Here is a 20,349-nt window from a genome sequence, read left to right on the forward strand (position 1 = left end):
CTGTGTGTCACTGGGAACGGACTTTTCCTTGACCTTCTCCTTTGCCCCCTGCTCTGATTCTTTTTCCTTTCCCCTCCTCAGAACCGGAGCCTTTCTCTGGCAGGGCTGTGGATCTCAAGTGCTTTCTGGATGACAAAGTCCACTTGTCAGCAATATTCTTTTAAAAGACTCTGTTCTGCTCTCTCCGAGGCCTGCCTGACAATCACTCTATTATCACAGCTCTCTTATCTCATGGCTGCTTTTTTTCCCCCCTTTCCCTCCAGGGCTAATAAGGAGAAAGGCTGGCAGCCGTCAGAGCCAGGCGCGGGGCTTCCACTCAAGGCTTGAGGCAGGACTGAAGCCCTCACACGGCAGGCTCCGGGGAAGGGCCATTATGCTGAATGTAGGACACCATCATCTGATCAGCCTGAATGACTCTTTGAAGCGCAGCCCATTCATCAGTTGGGTTAATGCCTGTTGTTAGTTCAAAGACCCTGCTTTCAAGTCATTTCTGCTCCCAGGGCCCCCGCTGAACCGGCTGACCGCTATCACTGGATGCTTCCCTCCTGGCAGCTCTCGGGGCTGAAAGGAAATAGCCTTGACATTTGCAGAGAGCTCCCTGATGCTGTCTCCTGCCCTCCTCCCCTCCCCAGGCACTTCGCACTCTTCCCCCTGACAGCTTCCCAGTGAGAGCAGAGCATCCCTAGACTCACAGAATATCCTTGGTTGGAAGAGACAGAATCCCAGAATCCCAGAACGTTAGGGGTTGGAAAGGACCTCTGGAGACCATTGTGTCCAACCCACCTCTACCAAAGCAGGATCACCCAGGGCAGGTCACACAAGAATGCATCCAGATGGGGCTTGAAATCCTCTAGAGAAGGAGACTCCACAACCTCTCTGGGAAGCCTGCTCCAGGGCTCCATCCTCCTCACTATAAAGAAGTTTTTCCTCCTCCTCCAAGCTCATTCAGTCTGACCTTCAACCCAGCACTGCAAGGCCACCACTATACCATGTCCCTAAGGCCACTATACCAGGTCCGCACCATTGAAATACCTCAGCCTGTCCTCATAGCATCTTTGTCATAGAATCAGAGAATTGTCAAGGTTGGAAGGGACCGCAAGGCTCAGCCAGTTCCAGCCCCCCTGCCATGGGCAGGGACACCTCACACTAGATCAGGTTGCTCAGAGCTACATCCAGGAATGAGGCTTCCACCACCTCCCTGGGCAATCTGTTCCAGCTCACCACCCTCATGGGGAAGAACTTCTTCCTAACATCCAATCTGAATCTCCCCATTTCTAGTTTTGCTCCATTCCCCCTGGATCTAAAGAGTCCCTCCCCAGCTTTCTTGTAGCCCCCTTCAGATACTGGAAGGCCACAAGAATGTCTCCTCGGAGCCTTCTCTTCTCCAGACTGAATAACCCCAACTCTCTCAATCTGTCTTCAGAGGAGAGGAGCTCCAGCCCTCTGCTCATCCTCTGGCCTCACTCCAACAGCTCTGTGCCCTTCTTATCCTGGAGACAGCAGACATGGAGGCAGCACTCAAGGTGGCTTCCAACTTTCCAGCCTGGAGCACAGATGAAGGTTTGCTGTGAACCATCACTTGGCCATGTGTGGAACCTGAGTGAGCATCCAAAGGCTGAATCCCAAGTGTCCAGCACTGCTCCTCCTCCTCCTCCCAGGACAGAAGCTCTCAGGACCACTGCTTTATAAAAGCACACAGGTTTATTGCATATCAATCTCAGGTATAAATTCCTCATAGTAGCATTGGAAAGATTACATTTGGTTTAACATTCCTATTCTACAGCATTAACCTCAAAATCAGCTTCTCCTAGGCATGGGGTTGGGAATTTCTCTACACAAATACATTATTTTTTCTTTCCTTTTTTTTGTCTCTTTTTTTAAATTATTTTTTTTTTATCACAAGCATCAAAACTGAAATTGGGAGAAAATTGCCTCTCTTTTTTTGTGTGTGTGTGTGTGTATTTTTAAAAATTCATTCTTTTCTTCCACTTCACCTCTTTCATTCTGCTCCCCCAAACCATTTTGTCTTAATTAATAACTGCCAACATTTTATTTATTTGAGGGTTTGGGTTTTTTTTATTCCTTCCCTCTCTCTTTGCTTGGCAGTTGGAGGCTCCTAGCCTCAGCCTCTAATCACAATATACAATAAGTGCAGCTACAGAATTTTCTTTCTTTTCTTCTTCTTTTTTTTTCCTTTTTCTTTTTTTTTTCTCTTTTTTTGTCCTTTTTATTGGAATAAAAACTTCACAAACAGACAACCATAATGACTGCTAAACACAAGTCATGCACAAAGTCTCACTTAGAAACAGAACAGAAGCAATATACAATTGAGAGGGATATGGAACAAGCACCATCCTCTGTTTCTCAAAGGTTTGTTTGTTTTTTTGTTTTATTATTTTAAACATTATATGAAAACCCAGACATTTACAGTTGATTTCATTACAAAATAATAAAAACAAATAAAACCACTATACAGGTCCTAAAAATAGGAGAAAAAAAAAAACAAACCAAAACAACAAAACAACCCCAAAAAACCCCACAAAACCCCAAGCCCTACATCAGATCTGTGGTGGGAAGGAAGGGGGCAAAGGAAAGCTGTGGCTGCAGGGGGTGGGGGATGCTGGCAAAGCACAACATTGAGTGGGGGGAAAGAGCACAGCTGCAGGCTGGGGCTGGCAGCAGGGCAGAGCCTCTCCTGCCACCGAGAGAGAGCCAGGAGAAGGGAAAACACAGCCGGGGGGGGGGCTTGCAGAATGACTTTTTGTTCACCTCTGGATTGCACATCTGGAAATCAAAGCTGCCTTGGGTTGGTCTTTTTACCTTTTTTTTTTTTTAATATTTTTCACCTTTTTTTTTCCCCATTAAGTTTTTTCCTTTTTCATTTTTTTCTTTTTCATTTTTTCCTTTTTTTCTCCATTTTTTCCTTTTCTTTTCCTTTTTTCTTGCATTTTTCTTTTAATTTTTCTTTTTTTCCTTGTATTTTTCTTCATTCTTTTTTCCTCTTCTTCCTCCTCATTTTTTTTGCCTTTTGCATTTTTTCTTTTCATTCTTTTCTTTTTTCTCATTTTTCCAATTTTTTGCTCTAATTTTTTCCATTTTTCTCTTCTTTTTCACTTTTTTCTTTTCCATTATTTTTCCTTCTTTTTCTTTTGTTTACTTCTTTTTCATTCTCTTGTTTTCGTCTTTTTCATTTTGCTTCCTTTTCATTCGTTTCCTTTTCATTAGTTTCCTTTTCATTCTTTTGTTTTTTTCTATCGCATTCTTATTTTACTCTATTTAATTGTTTTTTTATGTAATTATTTTCTTTTTCACTTTTCGTTCTTTTTCTTTTTTCTTCTTCTTTTTTCCTTTTCATTCATTATATCATTTTCATTCTTACTTTTTCATTCATTTTCTTCTTTTCATTCTCTTTTTTTTTTTACTTTTCATTCATCCTCTTTTCATTCTGTTTTCCTTTTCATTCTTTTTTTTTCTCCTTTTTCATTCTGCCCCCCCACCCCCCGACCAAAGTGGTAATTAAAAATTAACAACAGAAGAAAAGAGGAACCAAAATATTAAAAAAAAATAAAATAAAAACAATAATCCTGGAATCATTCAATAATCACAGTTACCACTCAACACTACAGAGAAGAAGATTCATGGCTTTGTGAACAAGCTACTGACCGGCGCCCAGGAGCGCAGGGCATGCCCTTGGGGTGCCCCTGGCTCCCCCTGCACACTCACACACATGCAGCACAGCACAGCCCAGTGCCACTCAGCAGATCCAGACGGGCCAGGGGAGGGAGGAAGGGAGGGAAGGCAGGAAGGGGGCTCACGATCCAGTGCTTTGATGCTTGCAGAGTCCCACAGGTCCCAGGTCGCTGTGCAAGTGCCCCGGGGACACCCTGCGCCCGGCAGGGCTGCGGCTAAGTGCTGAGCAGGGAGCGACCAAAGCTTCCACTGCTCTGTGTCCATGCAGGCACAGGCTGGGTAAGCTGGAAGGGACCTTGGAGATCATCCAGTCCAGCCCCCTGCCATGGGCAGGGACACCTCCCACCAGCCCAGGTTGCTCAAGGCCTCATCCAGCCTGGACTTGAACACCTCTAGGGAGGGCACATCCACAGCCTCCCTGGGCAACCTGTGCCAGTGTCTCCTCACCCTCACTGCAAAGAATTTCTTCCTCATCTCCAGTCTCAATCTGCCCTCCTCAAGCTTCAATCCATTCCCTCTCATCCCAGCACTACAAGCTAGATGCTTCCAAGATATGCTGGGAACATCCCAAGGGAGAACCCCTGTGTACCACAGAGCCAACCAAGTGCTTCCCACTGGTTTCTGCTGGGGGCATCCCACAGGAGGACCTGCTGCACTCACATGCTTGCCACCACCAGCCTTCAGCAGCACCCACGGGGACTGGCACTAGCACCTGGGCAGGCAAGAGACAGGGAAAGACACACAACAGACCTGGTTTCTTCTCCCCAGCTAGCTCAGGTGGGAAGATGTCTGATGGAAGCCAAGAGGTCCAGACCTTCCCACCACCCACAGCAAGCTATGGCAGAACCCTCCTCAACCCCACACCCCTCAGAAGCATCCTTCAGGAGGGAAGGCTTCTGCCTACAACAGCAAACCACAACCTAGGCATCTGCTAGGAGCTGCAATGGGTTTCAAGTGCAATCAAATGAAAGCTTCAAGATAAAGAGAGATCCAGGGAGGCTTCCTCTTTATTTGTCTGAACTGTGGGAAAATTAAACTTGTAATCAGTGCTAAATCAGAGGAGCTGGGGATCCTGCAACCCATGGAGCTGGGGATCCTGCAACCCATGGAGCTGGGGATCCTGCAACAGACTCCAGCTAGAGCAAATGTGAAGGAAGGTGAACCAGGAAACAAGAAAAGCAAACAATCATTTCATGATTTGGATCCCCTCTCTTTCCCATGTCCTAAAGCCCTGGCTGGGTTGGGCCCTGCCATCCCTGGCTCTTGGAGAGCCTGGGGGGCACAGAGCAGCCCTGCAAGGGAGGTGGTGCCTGCACAAGCTCCACCTGAGCCAGCAGCTGCTGACAAACTGCTTCTGAAGGACCAAGAGAGTGGACTGGAGGGTGAGACACTGAAGGGAAGACCACACACAGCCCAGAGAAACCCTCACAGGAATACCTGCACTGCTCAGTGCTTGGACCACACTTTGGAGGCCAGCTCACTGCTGCTCTGTCACCTCCTCATGCTGAGCAGTGTGATGGACACTCAAAGAGTGCTTCAAGGATGACCAAAGCACCAGGGCAGAGCTCACAATCACCCCCAGGTCTCGTTTCAGGAGGCAGAGAGTGCTGTGGTCCCTCAGGAGAAAGATGCTCAGATGGATGAGTTGCAGCAGGAGCTCCAGGGCTGCAGCCTTGCTGCTGCCACAGGACAGGCCTGACCTATGTCCGTGCTCAAGGCCAGGCCACCATGCTCCTGGAGCAGGGGCTGGGAACCTGCAGGGCTGCACAGTCCCAGCAGGGCAGAGCTCTTCTCCAGGCTGTGCTGGTGGTGATGGATCCCTGACCCCTGTGTGCTGGATGAGTCTCTGTGCACCGAGGGGCGAAGCTGGCAGCTGGCTGCAGGGCAGGGCTTGCAGGCTGGAGGCTTTCCTGGGGCAGGGCATGGTGGCATCACTTGCTGGCACGTTGGCATCACCTGCCAGCCCCAGGCTGTCCCAAACAGCTCCCAGGCCTTGGGGCAGCACTTTGGAGGCCCTGCAGAGCCCTGGAAGGTGAAGGACAGGTGGGGAGGGGCTGCTGGCTCCTGGGGGCTGCGTTCACTTCCCAACCAGCCAAGGAGCTCAAGAGAAGCCTTTGTGTGGTGCAAGGGGCACTTGAAGGCAATGAAGGGAGAGGTCTGATTGATTGGCTGGAGACTGGCAGGATTGATCAGGGGCATTTGGCACGTGGACATCTTCCTGCTCCCTGGTTCTCAACCACACAACATCCAACCTTCCTGACAGCCTTTGGTCCTTCACTGCAGCCTCCCAGGCAGCTGCTTTCTTGCCAAGGAGGAGCTCTGATGCAAACACTACTGGCAAGGGAGCAAGAAGCCAAGAGCAGGACAAGTTCTGTACAGGTTCAGATCAATCCTGCCAGGAGCAGAAACAATTCTTTGACTCTTTTCAGCTGGCCCCCGTGAGAATCCTTTCAAGGCCAAGTGCCTGGGCAGGGCTGTGCTGCAGCAGCAGCAGCTGTGGTGGCACAGGAGGCTGCTGTGCCCTTGTCAGAGCCTGGCTGCTGCTGTCAGTGGCAGCTCCTGGGCTGCCTGTGCCCCAGAGCTTTGTGCAAATACATGAAGCAGTTCAGGTGATGCTGACTGTTGGTCTCAGAGCCTTGGGCACTTTCACAGGGGGTTGTGGAAAACCAAAGAAAGGAAGGGTGAGATTCCCTGGAACCTCTGCTGCTGCTGCCAGTTCAAACTCTTGTTCCTCCTGCACCAAGGCTACCCCAAGATGCTTTCTTCCATGGCCAGCCAGAGGCTCCTGGCCCTCGAGAACCAGCCCCAGGTGTACTCCTGGGTGCATGGCTCCCAGCAGATCCTCCACTGTGCTGGAGCAGTTTTGGGCTGGCATGCTGGAATGAGGCTCCCCCCTTGTGCTTCTCCACCCTGGACTGGCACAGAAGCCTCTGTCCCTTCTCCATGGCAGGCAGGCAGAGAGGCTGCACAAGCCAAGTGCTCACAGGCAGATGCTGTGCCCACTGTGAGCTGTGTGGTTGAGCTCAACCTTCCTCCCAGTGCTGCCAGCAGTCATCAGCTGGATGCTTCCTAGCAGCACATCCAGCACTAAAATATGCTGAAGAGGAGAAGTTCTCAGCTCTGCTGGCTTGGGTGCAACAGAGCCAGCTGGGCAGGCTCCTGCCACAGCACTGCCATGGAGGAGGGGCAGAGACATCTGTGTGCAGCCAGCAGCCCAAACCTTGCCACTTCTGCTTTTCAGAGGCTGAAATGAAGTCAGAAAGTCTCAGGACACACATTCTGACCTTTACCTGTGCAGCCAACCTGACCCTTTGCAAGGTCTCTCTGCTTTCCTGGCTGTTCTGAACTGCAGCTTGGCCTCCAGCTTCCCTTCTCCAGCAGCAGAATGGGACTGTGGTGTAGAACAGCACAAACACCACAGCATTGCTGGAGGCTGCTTCGTGCCAGTCGAGGGGATGAGGCTTTGGAGTGATTTTAAATCCCTCACCAAATACCTGTGAGGGGTTCTGCAGTCAGAGAGATGATTCCACCCTTAGCTCTGTGCCTGAACAGGAGGCTGCAGCCCCAGGGTGGCTGAACCCAGGGAATCTGAATCTTTCCACTTCAATTACAGGCCAGAGAGCAGCTTGTGACCTATGAGCACCCATCCAGCATGCCAAAACCAGCACCAGCCAGGAACTCCTGCCCCAGCCCCAGATACCATCAACAGTGAGAGGCTGGGAGGTAAATGAGATGTGGCTGAGCTGTCCTCACGCCCTGCACAGCCCTGCACCTCTCCAGGTTCACCTCAGGACCCCTCTGCCTGGGGCAGCCCAAGCACCGCCATGGCTCAGGCGTGGGGCAGTGCCCCCAGCCCCTCACAGCAGGCTTGCTGAGCATGGCTCCTCCTCCAGGACTTCAGGTCCCAGCAGCAGCTCAGGCCCCCAGGCACTAGCAGCGATGGGAAGTGCTCTCCACCTGGCAGTGCTGGCAGGCGGAGGGCACTCAGGGCACAGCTGGCAACCACAGACCACAGGTTTGCAGGATCCTCTGACAAGCCCAACCCCAGCAGCACTCCAGGCTGAAGAGCTCTCAAGCAGGACACTGCCCACAGTGTGCTGTGGCCTCAGGTCCCAGCAGCTCTGTGTTGTGCCAGGGTTTGGTTGGGCAGCAGGGGCAGGGTGGGGTCCTGGGGGAGCAGAGGACTTCAGATCCTTCCCGGGTTGGGGTGGGGTCAGTTAAAGGAGTTGAATTTCCCCTCCCCTGGTAGAACTCCAGTGACTAGGTCAGAATGGTACCAGGGACAGGTCACAGCTGGCTCTCTCCTCGTGTGGAAAGGCCACCACATGGTTCCAGGCTTCCCTTCCTCCTCAGGCTTGGCTGGCTCAGTGATACTGGTCTGTACTGGGAGAGGGGACAGTGGCTGATTGCACTGCTGCAGTCCACGCCTCGCTCCAGCTGTTCCTGCAGGCTGGGAGATCCCAGGGCTGCCTTGGGGTTTTTATCCAGTTTGGGAGAGGTTCCTTCTGATAAATTAGGAATGAAAAGCTCTGGGTGGACAGAAAGGCAGGGCAGGGTTGGGGGGGGTGGGACGGGACAGGTCTCCTGCTCAGCCAGAAGTCCAGACGGCTCCCTGAGGCCCTCTCATCCATCTTCTGCTTGCTGGGGTTGTTGCTAGGACAGTTGCAGCACCACCTCCTTCTCGCTCGGGCTCTGGCCAGTGCCTTGGTGACCTCTCAGAGGTGGTTGATGGGGTTAAAGGGCCCCGACTCTGAGGCTGCTCCTGCCATGTCCAACCAAGCCCCCAGCGAGCTCTGGGCGGACGCGTGGAGGGGAGCGTTCTCGGACAGGGACAGCATCATGGCATAAGCCTGCAGCAGAGGAGAGCAATGCAGAGGGCAGCTATCAGTGCACAGGAGGGACAGGCAGCACCACCTCACCCTACAGCACATGTGGGCCAGCTGGCACCCTTTGGCCAGGGCTAGGAACGTGCCAGCAGGTCTGGATGGCACACGGGAGGGTGATGCCAATCACCCCAGCGCCTCGAACCTGCCACAGAGTCAGGAGAGGCCTCTGCTGGCTTTTGTAGCACCAAACCCCTCCTGTGCCAGCTCTGCACTGGACACAAACCCACAGGCTTGACCCTCACTGCTTGGGGTGACCCCACTGGGGCCTGCAGAAACCTGCACAGGGGTGTTTGGGAGTACAGCCACGAAAGGCTCATTGGTGGTACTGGTGGTACTGGTGTGCTGCTGCTGGGCTTGCTGCAGGGGAATGCTGAAAATCACCTGCTGAAAAAATGCATCAGGATTTCTGTTTTCTCTGGGACAACCTTGCTCTTTGGCACATAGGTGCTCTCCCTCCTCCAAGACTTGTCTCACACCTCTGTGTCCTTCCACAGCCCACAGGAGCAGTGAGAACCTCACAGGCTGGAGCTGAAGGAGGAGGGACATGGTCCCAGCCCTCCCTGCTCCACACATCAGCTGCTGCAGTGGATGCTTCTGCTCTGTAGTGAAACTGTGCCCAGAGAGCCCTCTCCTTCCCCCACACACAACCCTTTGCAGGACAACAGACAGAGACCATCAATTATCCAGGACACCAGGACAATGCAGGATGCACAACAGGAGCCTTGGTAATATGACTGCAGTGGGGACAGACACTAGGACCTGGTCATCCAACTTCAGCCTCTCCTGTGCAATGCTGGGAGCCAGATCTACTTGCCAAGCCCACACATGGATGCTCTGGAGCTGGCAGAAGAGCAGCTTGGCTCTGCCATGGGCATGCTGAGTGCTGGAGCTGCTGAGGAGACCCCCATGGAGTGCTGTGCTCTGCATGCAGCTCTTGGTCTGCTCTCAGTTCCTGCACAGGAGCTGGTTCAGACTACTTAAGTTACATCTTGTGGTGTAAGTGTCACCTGCCCTGCATCTCACACACTATACAACTAATTAAGAAGTCCCCAGATTGCCTTCCCCTCACCATCCAAGCCCAGGCTGGACCTGACAGTGCAGTACAGCTGCTGCAGAGCAAGCTGGCCCTACAGGGGTAGCACGTTTGGTGTGTTAGTGACAGGGCACATGAAGGTGGTTTGTGTTCACATTAGTCTGGCCCAGAAGGATGAGTCCTGCCTCCAAGCAGACCTTCCCTAGCTTCAGCTCTAGCACCTAGTGCAGGAGGAGGACAAGAATTTCCCAAGTTCTAGTGATGCTAAAGCAAAATCCACGTCCTGCTTGGCAACTGCAGCAAGCTCCTGCTTTGCTGGACATTTCAAACAGATTTAATGACAAATTCTGGTGCTGGAAGGTTAGAAAGAGACTCCAAGGCAACAGCTGGACTCATCTCCTCCCATGGAGGCCTGAGCTGGTCCCAGCCCAGTGAAGTCACCTCGCTGAACATCTCTTTTGTGGGAGTCCTCTGTAGGCACCGAGAGCTGAGCTGCTGGCACCAGACTGCTCTGGCTTAATGAAAGCAGAGAGCACAAATGAAGCTGCCCCATCCCTCCAGGAGCTGCTGAGATGCCATGCTGAGGTTCCTGGGAGGGGGTGCCCTGCTCTAGCCCCCAGGGCAGGATTCCATGTTGTGGCTTTCAGGGGTCAGAGAGATCAGTGAGGAGGTCTCTAGAGTCTCTAGAGGACTGCAACTCCTGGAAATGCTTTTGCCTATCACACCTTTTGTACTCCAGCCTAAGGAGCTGGGCACTGCTTCTGCAGACCAAACCTCCACTTCCTTAGTGTGTGCCAAGAACTTTCCCAAGGTGTAGATGAGGAACAGTCACAAAAGCTTTTCCAGACAGAGAAGCCCAGACAGATGCCCTCCATGCAGCACCTTCTCTGGGATATATTCCCCTGCTGACCTCCAACTGCTGCCCACTCTCTTTCTCCTCTCTTTCAGTGCAGGCACAGCACACAGCTCCCACACCATCCCCACATGCCAGCCAGAATTCCTGCTGGCTGCAAGGGGAGCAGAGCCCTCAGTTAGAGGCCAGCTGCTGGCTGGTGCTGCTGGCTGGTGCTGCTGGCCCGTGCCGGCGGCAAGCTAGAGAGAAGGTTGGTCAGATACCCACCTGGTTTTTAGCCTGCCTGTACAGAGTCTGTTTTATTGCCTCAGAGTCTAAGGTGGCATTAAACACATCTTTAACTTCAAATGCTTCCTCGGCTGCTCTGCGCAGGTCCAGCCCCTTCCCAAACTGCGGCATCTGCTCCAAAGCTAACAAGCCGGCTGCGTCCTCCTCACCACACCTGTACCAAGGACCAGGGGAAGGGGCACCTGTTGTTAGCTGCTCTCACTGGCCACATCTTGGCCAAGCTGTGCTGCTAACCCGGTGCCTGCATGCACAGACCATGGAGGTGGGGGCCCAGGAGCCGCATGCGTGAGCTGACAGACAGACAGACACCAAAACGACACCGAATGCAGGGAGCGAAGAAGTGGAGAGCAGGGCCAGGCACAAACAGGGGCAGTGCTGGGCAGTGCTGGCACCCACCAGGGCTGCTTCACCCTGATCTGCTCTGCTCTGGGGAGATGCCCAGGTGCTGCCCTCCCCTTGAAAGGTCAGACACTGGATCATGGAATGGGTTGGGTTGGAAGAGACCCTGGAGGTCATCCAGTTCCAACCCCCTGCTGTGGGCAGGGACTCCTCCCACTAGACCAGATCCAACCTGGCCTTGAACAGCTCCAGGGAGGAGGCAGCCACAGCCTCCCTGGGCAGCCTGTGCCAGGGTCTCCCCACCCTGTCAAAAATTTCTTCCTCATCTCCAGTCTCAGTCTGCCCTCTCCAGCTCAAATCCATTCTCCCTTGTCCTGTCACTGTCAGCCCTTATCAAAAGTCCCTCCTCAGCTTTCTTGCAGCCCCTTTCAGATCCCAGTCTGGAGATCCAGGCCTGCTGTGTTTCTGCTGGGTTGCAATGACATCAGTGATGCTGCTTTGCATCATGGGCAGTTGTTACTTCTCCCAGTTGTGAAACTGAGGCAAAAAGGAAGCTAAGGCTGCACTGTGGGCCACAAACTGCAGTTCTGAAGCTGTCTTGGACATTCCCTGACCTTGGACCAAAAAAAAAAAAAAACCAACCAAAAACTTTGCTTTTCCCCCAGAGCTCTGAGAACTCCACTTGAAGCCAACAACATTCTGTTGCAACTAAAATGGGCAGAGCAGCCCAGCAGGGGTAGCACACAGGTGCCTCTTCCTTGCCCTGCCCAGGGCTTGGGAGAGAAAGACATCATCTGAGGTACCTGACACTGCTGCTTGCTGTGCTGGGCTCCACTGCTCTCCTGACACAAACTCCTTGGATCTGCACCTTAGGGAATCACAAATTGTTTGGGTTGGAAAATTCCTCTAAGCTCATCGAGTCCAACCTTCAACCTAACAGCACCGTGGCCATCAAACCAAGGTTCTCCTTGCAGTCCACTTGTTTCGTGTCTCCCCCAGAAGGTGAGAATGGAATCCCTCAGGTGAATGCTCAAATCAAAGGGGAGGTGTGAGACATGGCTTGGAAACCAAAACAACAGCACCCATGAGCCAGCAGCGACACAGGGGCACAGCTGAGCCCCCTGGCACCTCCCAGCGGGGCTGGCCCAGCTCACCTCCGGCTGTGGTCAAAGCTCATGGTGAGAGATGTGGGCTCCTCATCCTCCTCATCCTCAAATGCTCCCCGGGGCTCTGCAGTGGGTGATACTGTTTCATCCTGGGACTTCCCTGTCAGGCTGTCATCATCTTCCTCTTCCAGTTCTTCGTCTTCGTCGTCCACGTCTTCTGTTTTCTCGCTTGCTAAGCCACGACACTGGGAATTGCCATCAATATCCTGGATTTCTGGCCTGCAGTGGATGGTCAGGGTGGAGAGGAGAAAGACAAGTTACAAAGCAAAGCTGCCAGCTGGCTGAGCCCTGGCTCTCCACTGAGTGCAAGGCCAGGGTGACTTCAGAACCCATGGATGAAGGCAGAGCCAGATAGATGGACACAAGCCCCGGAGGGAAAAGGCAAAGCAGCCTCTTCCCAGCACTTCAAACAGAGCTTCAGAGTGTCTTAAGGACCAGCAGGCATGGCCAGCACACCCCAGTCCCCCAGCTGGGGTCTGGTTGAGTTTGGATTTCAGTGCTGGGCTTCCATCTCTTAAAACACCTTTGCTGTCTCTCAGCTGCTGCACTGGAGCCCACAGCAGCATCCAGCCTGCCCCTGCAGCTGCTGCTGAAACCTGCTCTGTGGCTGCTCTCATCCCCACAGCCACATCCCCAAGCCTTGCTGGCTCTCCAGGTCAGCCCTCCTAGGTTAGGTCCCTCTGAAACCCCTTTGCACCAGAGCTGGAAGCTGAATGCATTTTCCTTCCAAACTTTTTTCATTTCTCTCTTCTGAGGCTTTTCAACCAGGGGTAGGACAGAGCCTGGCCAGCCTTTGAACCACCTTAACAACATCCCCCACCAGGGAGGGTGCTTGCAGGGCTACCTTTTATCTGCTAGAGCTGCTGCTTGGTTCAGCTCGCTGTTTGCAATAAAGTTTCTGATTTCAGAGAAGTAGGAATCCTCTTTTTCATCTAAAAGTGCATGGTTGTCTGATTCCGAGTTTGGAGAAGAGGCACTGGTCCCAAGGTGGTTTGTGATGACTCCAGAGTGCTGGCTCACTGTGGGAGAGCAACAAGAACAGAGGGGAACAGTCAGGGGGTGCCAAAGCTCTTACTGGGAGGAAACTGAAGGGAGGGACATCAGACAAGAATCCTCTCACTACATGTTCAGGAGCTAAGAGCATCCTCCAGGGGCAAAGCTGCCCAAGGAAGCTCCTGTTTGCCAGGCTTGAGCCCTTGTCCCCCATGTCCTGTCTCCAGACACCCTCAGGCAAAGTCCCTCTGCAGCCTTCCTGCAGGATGCCTTCAGCTATTGGAAGGCAGCCCTGAGGTCCCCCTGGAGTCTCCTCTCCAGGCTGCACATCCCCAGCTCCCTCAGCCTGGCCTCCCAGCAGAGCTGCTCCAGCCCTTGGCTCATCTTTGTGGCCTCACTCCAGCAGCTGTGTCCTTGTGTGGGGGACGCAGTATTGAAGGTGGCTACTCAGGGACCAGAGAGAGCAGCCTGTGGGGTCCCCTCCCACCCCAAGCACACAGCCCTGCCCTTCCCCACCTGGCACATTCTCATGTTCATGTTTCTTCAGGTGCCTGTCCAGGTTGGTCTGCTGGCCGAAGCATCGGTTGCAGAGGTGGCACTTGAAAGGCTTCTCCTTGTTGTGGATGTTCCTGACGTGCCGCTGCAGGTTGGAGGAGATGCTGAACGACCTGTCACAGTATTTACACCTGCCAAACAGAGGGAATGTCAGAGGGAGGGGGGGAAATGAATGAGAGAGGGAAATCTGACTGGCAGAAAGGCAGAAAACGTTGGTCCATCAATCTTTGGTGAGCTGAGGAGCTGGGAAGCAGGAGGCATTCATCATCCCAGGCACAGCTCAGGTGATTGTGACTCAAGGAGCACAAGGAAAGGATCAGGATTAATTAAAAAGTGAGGAGTCCAAACAAATAAGAACCTGGAACAAAATAATTACCTTTCCAGGCAGGAAAGGGAAAAACAAGAAAGAGGAAATTATTCACAGGCTCACAGAATGGCTCAGGTTGGAAGGGACCTCAGAGCTCCTCTCTTCCAACCTCCCACCATGGGCAGGGACACCTCTCAGCTAGACTCAGCTGCTCAAGGCCTCATCCAACCTGGCCTTGAACACCCTCAGGGAGGAGGCAACCACAGCCTCCCTGGGCAGGTGAGTTGAGGGCTCAGCAGAGCAGAGTCAAGGAGCAGAATTCCGTCTCCTGCCCTGCTGCCCACACTCCTCATTTGGTTGGGCAAGGAGGTGAAATATGGCTGTGGAAGGAGGCAAAAGAAGACAGGAAGAGAAGAAAGAACTATCAAATAGTTCTCAGCCAGCACATCTCTCTGTGACAGAGTCACCTGCACAGTGAGAATCCCCAGCTGGATTTGTGCAGCTGCTGGTGGCTCTCAGGCTGCAGCAGCACAGCCTGCCCTGCACACTGCTGCTGGCTGTGACTGCAGCTCAGCAGCTCCCAAGGAACACAGCTTAGCCTGCAAGGAAGAGAAGGCTTCCTCCTGAGCACTGAGTCTGGGGTAGGATGAGAAAATGCAGAAGGAGCCAAACCAGATCGTCTGGGGAAGCTGCTGAGGGAAGAAATGTTCCCTCCGTGAAACAAACCCCTGAAGGACCCAGGGTCGGTGTGCTGAAAGCTGGTTCCAAGGCTCTGCACTCAGGTTCCCCCCAAATAAAACCAAAGCTTTGCCCAGGCTGTGTGGGCTCAGCCCTGTCCTCTCCCGGAGCAGCACAGGGAGGCAGCTGATGGACTGAAGAGGGCAGCTTCGAGCCATCATGGAGAGGTTCAGGACTACAGCTACACAAAATCCAACTCCGTCCCCCCGAGCTCCTCCTTACATCTCCCTTTAAATACATCGTTTGCACCTCACCAGAGCTGCCTCCTCACGGCCTTCCTCCCAAAGCCCTGGGCAGATGGAATCCTTTCTCCCCGCCGAGAGCTCTGCACATGCTGGACACTGGGGGACAAACCCAAAGCTGTTCCTAAGCCTCAGCACTGCAGACCAGGGCCACAGAGCAGAGCTTGTCCCACTGAGATGAGCTGGGACCTGCTGCCTGTGGGAAGATCTGAGGGCTTCATGGCACGAAGAGGGCACCAGAACATCTCCTGTGCCTGTGCCACCCAGGTGTGGCACTGGATTTGCCTTGCCCCTGAGGCCGTGGTGGAGGTTCCCTCCCAGCACACCAGGTTCAGACGCAGGAAGGTGGTGAGAGTGTGAAACCTCTGCTGTGAAACACATCCCCAGCCTCCAGCTGTGCCACAGCTGGGCCTCCACTGAGGCTGGAGCAAGCAGTGGCTGTTATTGTTGGAGAGAGCAGAGATCCATTTCTGAGCCACTCTCTCTTGCTGAATGTTTATGGATTCCATGTCCACCTCCGAACTTCCTACTGCTAAACCAACCCAAAGAGAACAAAGCTACAGCAAATAATGAACCTTTATTATGATTAACCCAGGAGGAAAGGGAAACCTCGGAGTTTTCTCAGCCTTCTAAAGTTTTTCTTTCTCATTTTTCCTGAAACCACAAATCTAACAAGTAAAGCAAGCAAGATGGGATTGAAAGACCAGCCAAAACAGGCACAGGTTGGAGATGGGGAGCTCAGCACACACTGATTGCCATCCCCTGCTCTCCTCCTACCTGCTGGCCACCAGCTTTGGCAGCTGCTCTCAGGAGCTGCCCAGCTTTGGCAGCTGCTGCTGCTCAGCACTTCAGGAAACTGCAGTGCCCAATCCAGCCAACATCCAAACACCCCTGGGTGTCCACAGGACTTCCACAAACCCTTCTGCCCAGCTTGGTTCTGCTGTTGTATCACAGCCCCCTCCTCATCCCTGCTGCCCAAGGTTTTCACTCCCTGCCTGTCCTCACCAGCTCTGTGCCTTCAAAGCCAAACTCTCCTCTAGTTGGGCTCACCAAGTGCAGGGCACAATTGGGGCATCAGGGCTGCTCCAGGTACCCAACAAGGTCTCAGTTAGTGCAGGGTACAATGGGGGCATCAGGGCTGCTCCAGGTACCCAGCCAGCTCTCCCCTGCATCACTCCCAGGAGCAGCTCCAGCGACTTCAAAGGCAGCAGCTGCGTGTGCCGGGCAGGAGCAGCCTGGCCTCCTGCACCTCCATTTATTTAGATGTTCAGGAAGTCTTTGAAAAGTTGCCTTTGACAGGTCCTGGCCCTAACCATGAGCTATGTGGATGCAGGGTAGGGGATGGAGGAAGGATAAAGAGCTTGTTAAAAAAATAGAAAACAGAGGGGTGCTGGGAAGGAGCCTGGAAGGAGAGGGGCGAGGGAGACACTGCACGTTATTTGTGGTCCCTGAGGGGTCACTACTTGGATCTCTGCTGGTTTTAATCTAAATAAATGGCCCAGACAGAGGAACCAGCTTCAATTCAGGGAAGAGGTGAACAGAGAGGCAGGAGAATAAAACTCCAGAGCAGCAGTATTTGCTTTGTAAACACCCCGGCAGAACGCTAGTAAAGCTCCCTCCTTATCAGTTTCAAGTGACACACCAATGGGCTGGAAAAACAGAAGTGGGAGGGAAGGGAGGCTGAGAAGGAGGCAAAGCTGGAGCTGGGGGGCTCTGGGGGACAGCAGGCAACCAGAAGGACTCAGATACCTGAGGCAGCAAGGTGACATGAGGAAGAGTGGCAGTTTGTGCCACTTGGAACATGGCAGAGGCAGCTGGCAACAGGCTTGGAGGAAAAATTTCCACTGCTTTGAGGGACACCTCACTCTAGATCAGGTTGCTCAGAGCCACATCCAGCCTGGCCTTAAAAACCTCCAGGAATGAGGCTTCCACCACCTCCCTGGGCAACCTGTTCCAGTGTCTCAGCACCCTCATGGGGAAGAATTTCTTCCTAACACCCAATCTGAATCTCTCCATTTCTAGTTTTGCTCCACTTAAACAACCCAAAGCAAAGTTCCAAGCAAGACATCAGTGGGGGTTGGACTGGATGATCTTTTGAGGTCCCTTTCCAACCCCTGAGGCTCTGTGGTTCTGTGATTCAGGTCAGCCTTTTACCTGCATCCTTATATATAAAAAAAAAAAAAAAAAAAAAAAAAAGAAGGCTCCAAAGCAATCCTTGCTGCAAAAGTTGGGTATCTCAGCTCCCTGGAAGGGCAGCAGCAAATCAGTGATAATTAAGCTCCTCTGGAAGGGCAGCACCAACTCTCAGGAGTGCCATTAGGATGCAACATTGTCCAGAAGTCAAACCTCTGCTACAAAAAAACCCCAACCCAAACAAACCCCAAACACCCAGAAGGGCCCTTGGCTGGGAGAAGACCAGATCAAATACATCTTTATTTTCCTAACCTTTGTTAAGTTGCAAGGTTCCTTTTTTTGGAAGCAGACTGAGCTCACAATCTGGGGGATAATCAGGAGCAAGGAGAGGGGGTGCAGGGAACACACAGCCCTCATTCAAAGCAGATCAAATAACAGAATGGGGAATGGCTCCAAAATCCATCCCAATGTCTGCTTTGGAGTTTTGATTTACCTCATGTCTGCACTCAGGGATTCTGGATGGAAATAAAAAAATGTGAAAAGGAAAGCAAAGCGGCTCTGTGTGAAGCAGGGCTTAAAATCTGGGAGAGAAGAGCTGCATAAAAATTGGCCTTTTGCTGCTCAGGAATTTGGTGTGTTGGGTTTTGGGGTTGGGTTTTTGTTTGTTTGTTTGTTTTCCTTTCTCTCCTATCTCTTGCGGCTGTTGTGTGCAAAACAAACCCCAACATCAGCCACCAAAAATGAACCTGGGTTGTTACCACTGTTTGACAGAGCACAAAAACACAGAGCTGGAATTTCAGGGAGCTCTCCATTCATCAGTCATTCTCTTCTGCTCATGCATGGACCTATGCTAACAAGAAACCAACCAAAGCTGATTTATTATTAATTTTTTTTTGCCCCAATTCTCTTTTTTGGACACTGATTGCAAAAATACAAAGAGAAAAAATACTAGGGGGGAAATCATTGCCACTTGGTCTCCCATGAGAAATATCTCTTCACACACCTAGCCACAGAGAGGCACTCAGACAGATTTGCTTTTGTGTTTTACTCAGCTTTAAACCATTTAGAATTTAAAGAGCAGCCCCAGCATGGGTGGCTGCAACTCCGCTCCATGCCTGAATGCAGGGCAGCTTTGCAATGAGCCTTTTTGCACAGCCAAAAGGCAAAATCAAGCAGAAACCTCAGGTAACCCTGGCCACAATTAGCAGAAAATAGTAATTCAAGGCTCCTGCCCTAGCAGGGTGTGAACTCCCCCCCACTGCTCACCCCTCTCAAACTCCAGGATTTAAGGTAGGAACCCCCTTAGCTCAGATTTCCAAGCTGATAGAGCACAGGGCTCTCCTTCTCTTCTCTTTTTTTGATCCCCTACTCCAGACACCTCAGATATGCATTAAGAAAAGGGGGGGGAATAAAAAAAAAAAAAGAAAGAAAATCCATCAAGACCCAGCAGTTAACATCCTGGCAAGGCCTTCAAACCAGCCTGAATTTCAGAGCCATTCAGCACCTTCAGCTGTCCTTGAGATGAATGGCTCCTGTGAGTGTTAACCAACACTGCAAACCAGAGCCCTGCTTTGCCAGCACACAGCTAAATATAAGTGAAGTGTCTGCCAGGGAGCTGCCAAGCCTGAGGAGCTGTGGCTGGCACACACAACAGACAGGGCTATGAATCATGGCAGGACTGGGGGGGAGAGGCTGGCACAGCTCTCTGGAGCACATCCCCCTGCTGCTGAAGGAGGGGAAGGGGCTGGGATGGGGCTCAGCATCACCTGTAGGGCTGCTCTCCGGTATGTGTCCGCAGATGCCTGGTCAGGTTTGCCGAGCGTGGGAAGATCTTACCACAGTACCTGCAGGGGAAAGCCAAGGGACCCATCAGTGCCTGCCACAGCACAGCAGAATGCTCTGCCTGGCAAGGGACCTCCAGGGGTCATCCAGTCCAGCATCTTCAACCAGAGCAGGCTGCTCACAGCCCTCTTCAGCCTGGCCCAGGGTTTTGCCGCCCCTCAGTCTGACCTGGGTCAATGTTTGTCCACCCTCAGTGTACAAAACCTGAGTTGCAGCCATCAGCCCTTGTCCTGGCACAGCAGGCCCTGCTAACAAGCCTGTCCCCAGCTTGCTTTCTGCACTGAAAGGCCACATAAAGGTCTCCCTGGAGCCTTCTCTTCTCCAGGCTCAACAACCCCAACTCTCCCAGCTTGGCCTCAGGGCAGAGAGCTTCCAGCCCTCCCAGCACTGCTGTGGTCCCAGGACATCACAGGCTGCACTCACCTCACTTTGACACCCTTCTGCTGAGCTTCTTCCATCTAATTTTCTCAAAACTTTTTGGACATCCCCAAGCTCCACTCACCTCACTTTGATACCCTTCTGCTGAGCTTCTTCCATCTAATTTTCTCAAAGCTTTTTGGACTTCCCCAAGGTCCCATGGCCATGAGGTCCTCTGTTGAGCTCTGGGTTGTGTAAAGAACCTCCTGCTTGCCCCTCACTACCTGCACTCAACACCACCTCCATCCTGCCTCAGGTCAGTGTTTCCTCACTGCCTATCCACATTGTCCATCCCTTGAGGTTTTCTAGATCTCCTTTGTAGCCCTCTCTGGTTGCTCACCCTACAGAATGTCCTTGATCATCCTTCTCAGAACTCACAGAACTTTCTTCTGGCTAAGAGCTGCAGCACTGAGTGACTGCTTTGGGGATAAACTGCTGGGAATCTGCCTAGCAGGAGGAAATGTGGCACTAGGAACTGAAATAAGAGGAGAGGCTGTGCCCCACCACAAGCTGGATTCCCAATTCTCTCAAAAGGAAGGGAAAATAAATAAAAACATGAATTGGGAAATAAAACATAAAGGATGAAGAGTGACACTGAGTAGACCTCCTTAATTTCAGAGACTTCCAGCATCTCTCCTAAAGGTCATAGAATCATGGACTGGTCATAGACTGGGTTGGAAGGGACCTTAGAGGCCATGTAGCTCCAACCTCCTCCCACCAGACTGCTTCTCCCCTTGCTTTCACCTCTATCTCCAGTGCCACTGATCCATGAAGCTCCACTAACCATGAAGCTGGTTGACGTTCCTCAGCAGTGAACCCCCAAATGTTAACTTGAGGGTGCAAACCTAAGTCTAGTCCCTGCTGTAG

The 20,349-nt window shown here is 52.3% G+C and overlaps 1 protein-coding gene across 1 annotated transcript in view; it reads right to left on the reverse strand.

Annotated features, from left to right (window-relative positions):
• Positions 1 to 8,405: 8,405 nt before the first annotated feature.
• The window catches only part of PRDM16 (PR/SET domain 16), a 178,501-nt gene continuing 166,557 nt past the window's right edge, over positions 8,406 to 20,349 (reverse strand). The window contains exons 13-18 of the mRNA XM_054394822.1: positions 18,990 to 19,067; positions 13,765 to 13,934; positions 13,100 to 13,274; positions 12,244 to 12,474; positions 10,730 to 10,904; positions 8,406 to 8,540 (exon numbers count right to left, since the gene is read on the reverse strand). Coding sequence (XP_054250797.1) covers positions 8,406 to 8,540; positions 10,730 to 10,904; positions 12,244 to 12,474; positions 13,100 to 13,274; positions 13,765 to 13,934; positions 18,990 to 19,067 — 964 coding nt within the window. The remainder of the gene's footprint in view (positions 8,541 to 10,729; positions 10,905 to 12,243; positions 12,475 to 13,099; positions 13,275 to 13,764; positions 13,935 to 18,989; positions 19,068 to 20,349) is intronic.

This window comes from Indicator indicator, chromosome 32 (genome assembly GCF_027791375.1).
Source record: "Indicator indicator isolate 239-I01 chromosome 32, UM_Iind_1.1, whole genome shotgun sequence".
Lineage (NCBI taxonomy): Eukaryota > Metazoa > Chordata > Aves > Piciformes > Indicatoridae > Indicator > Indicator indicator.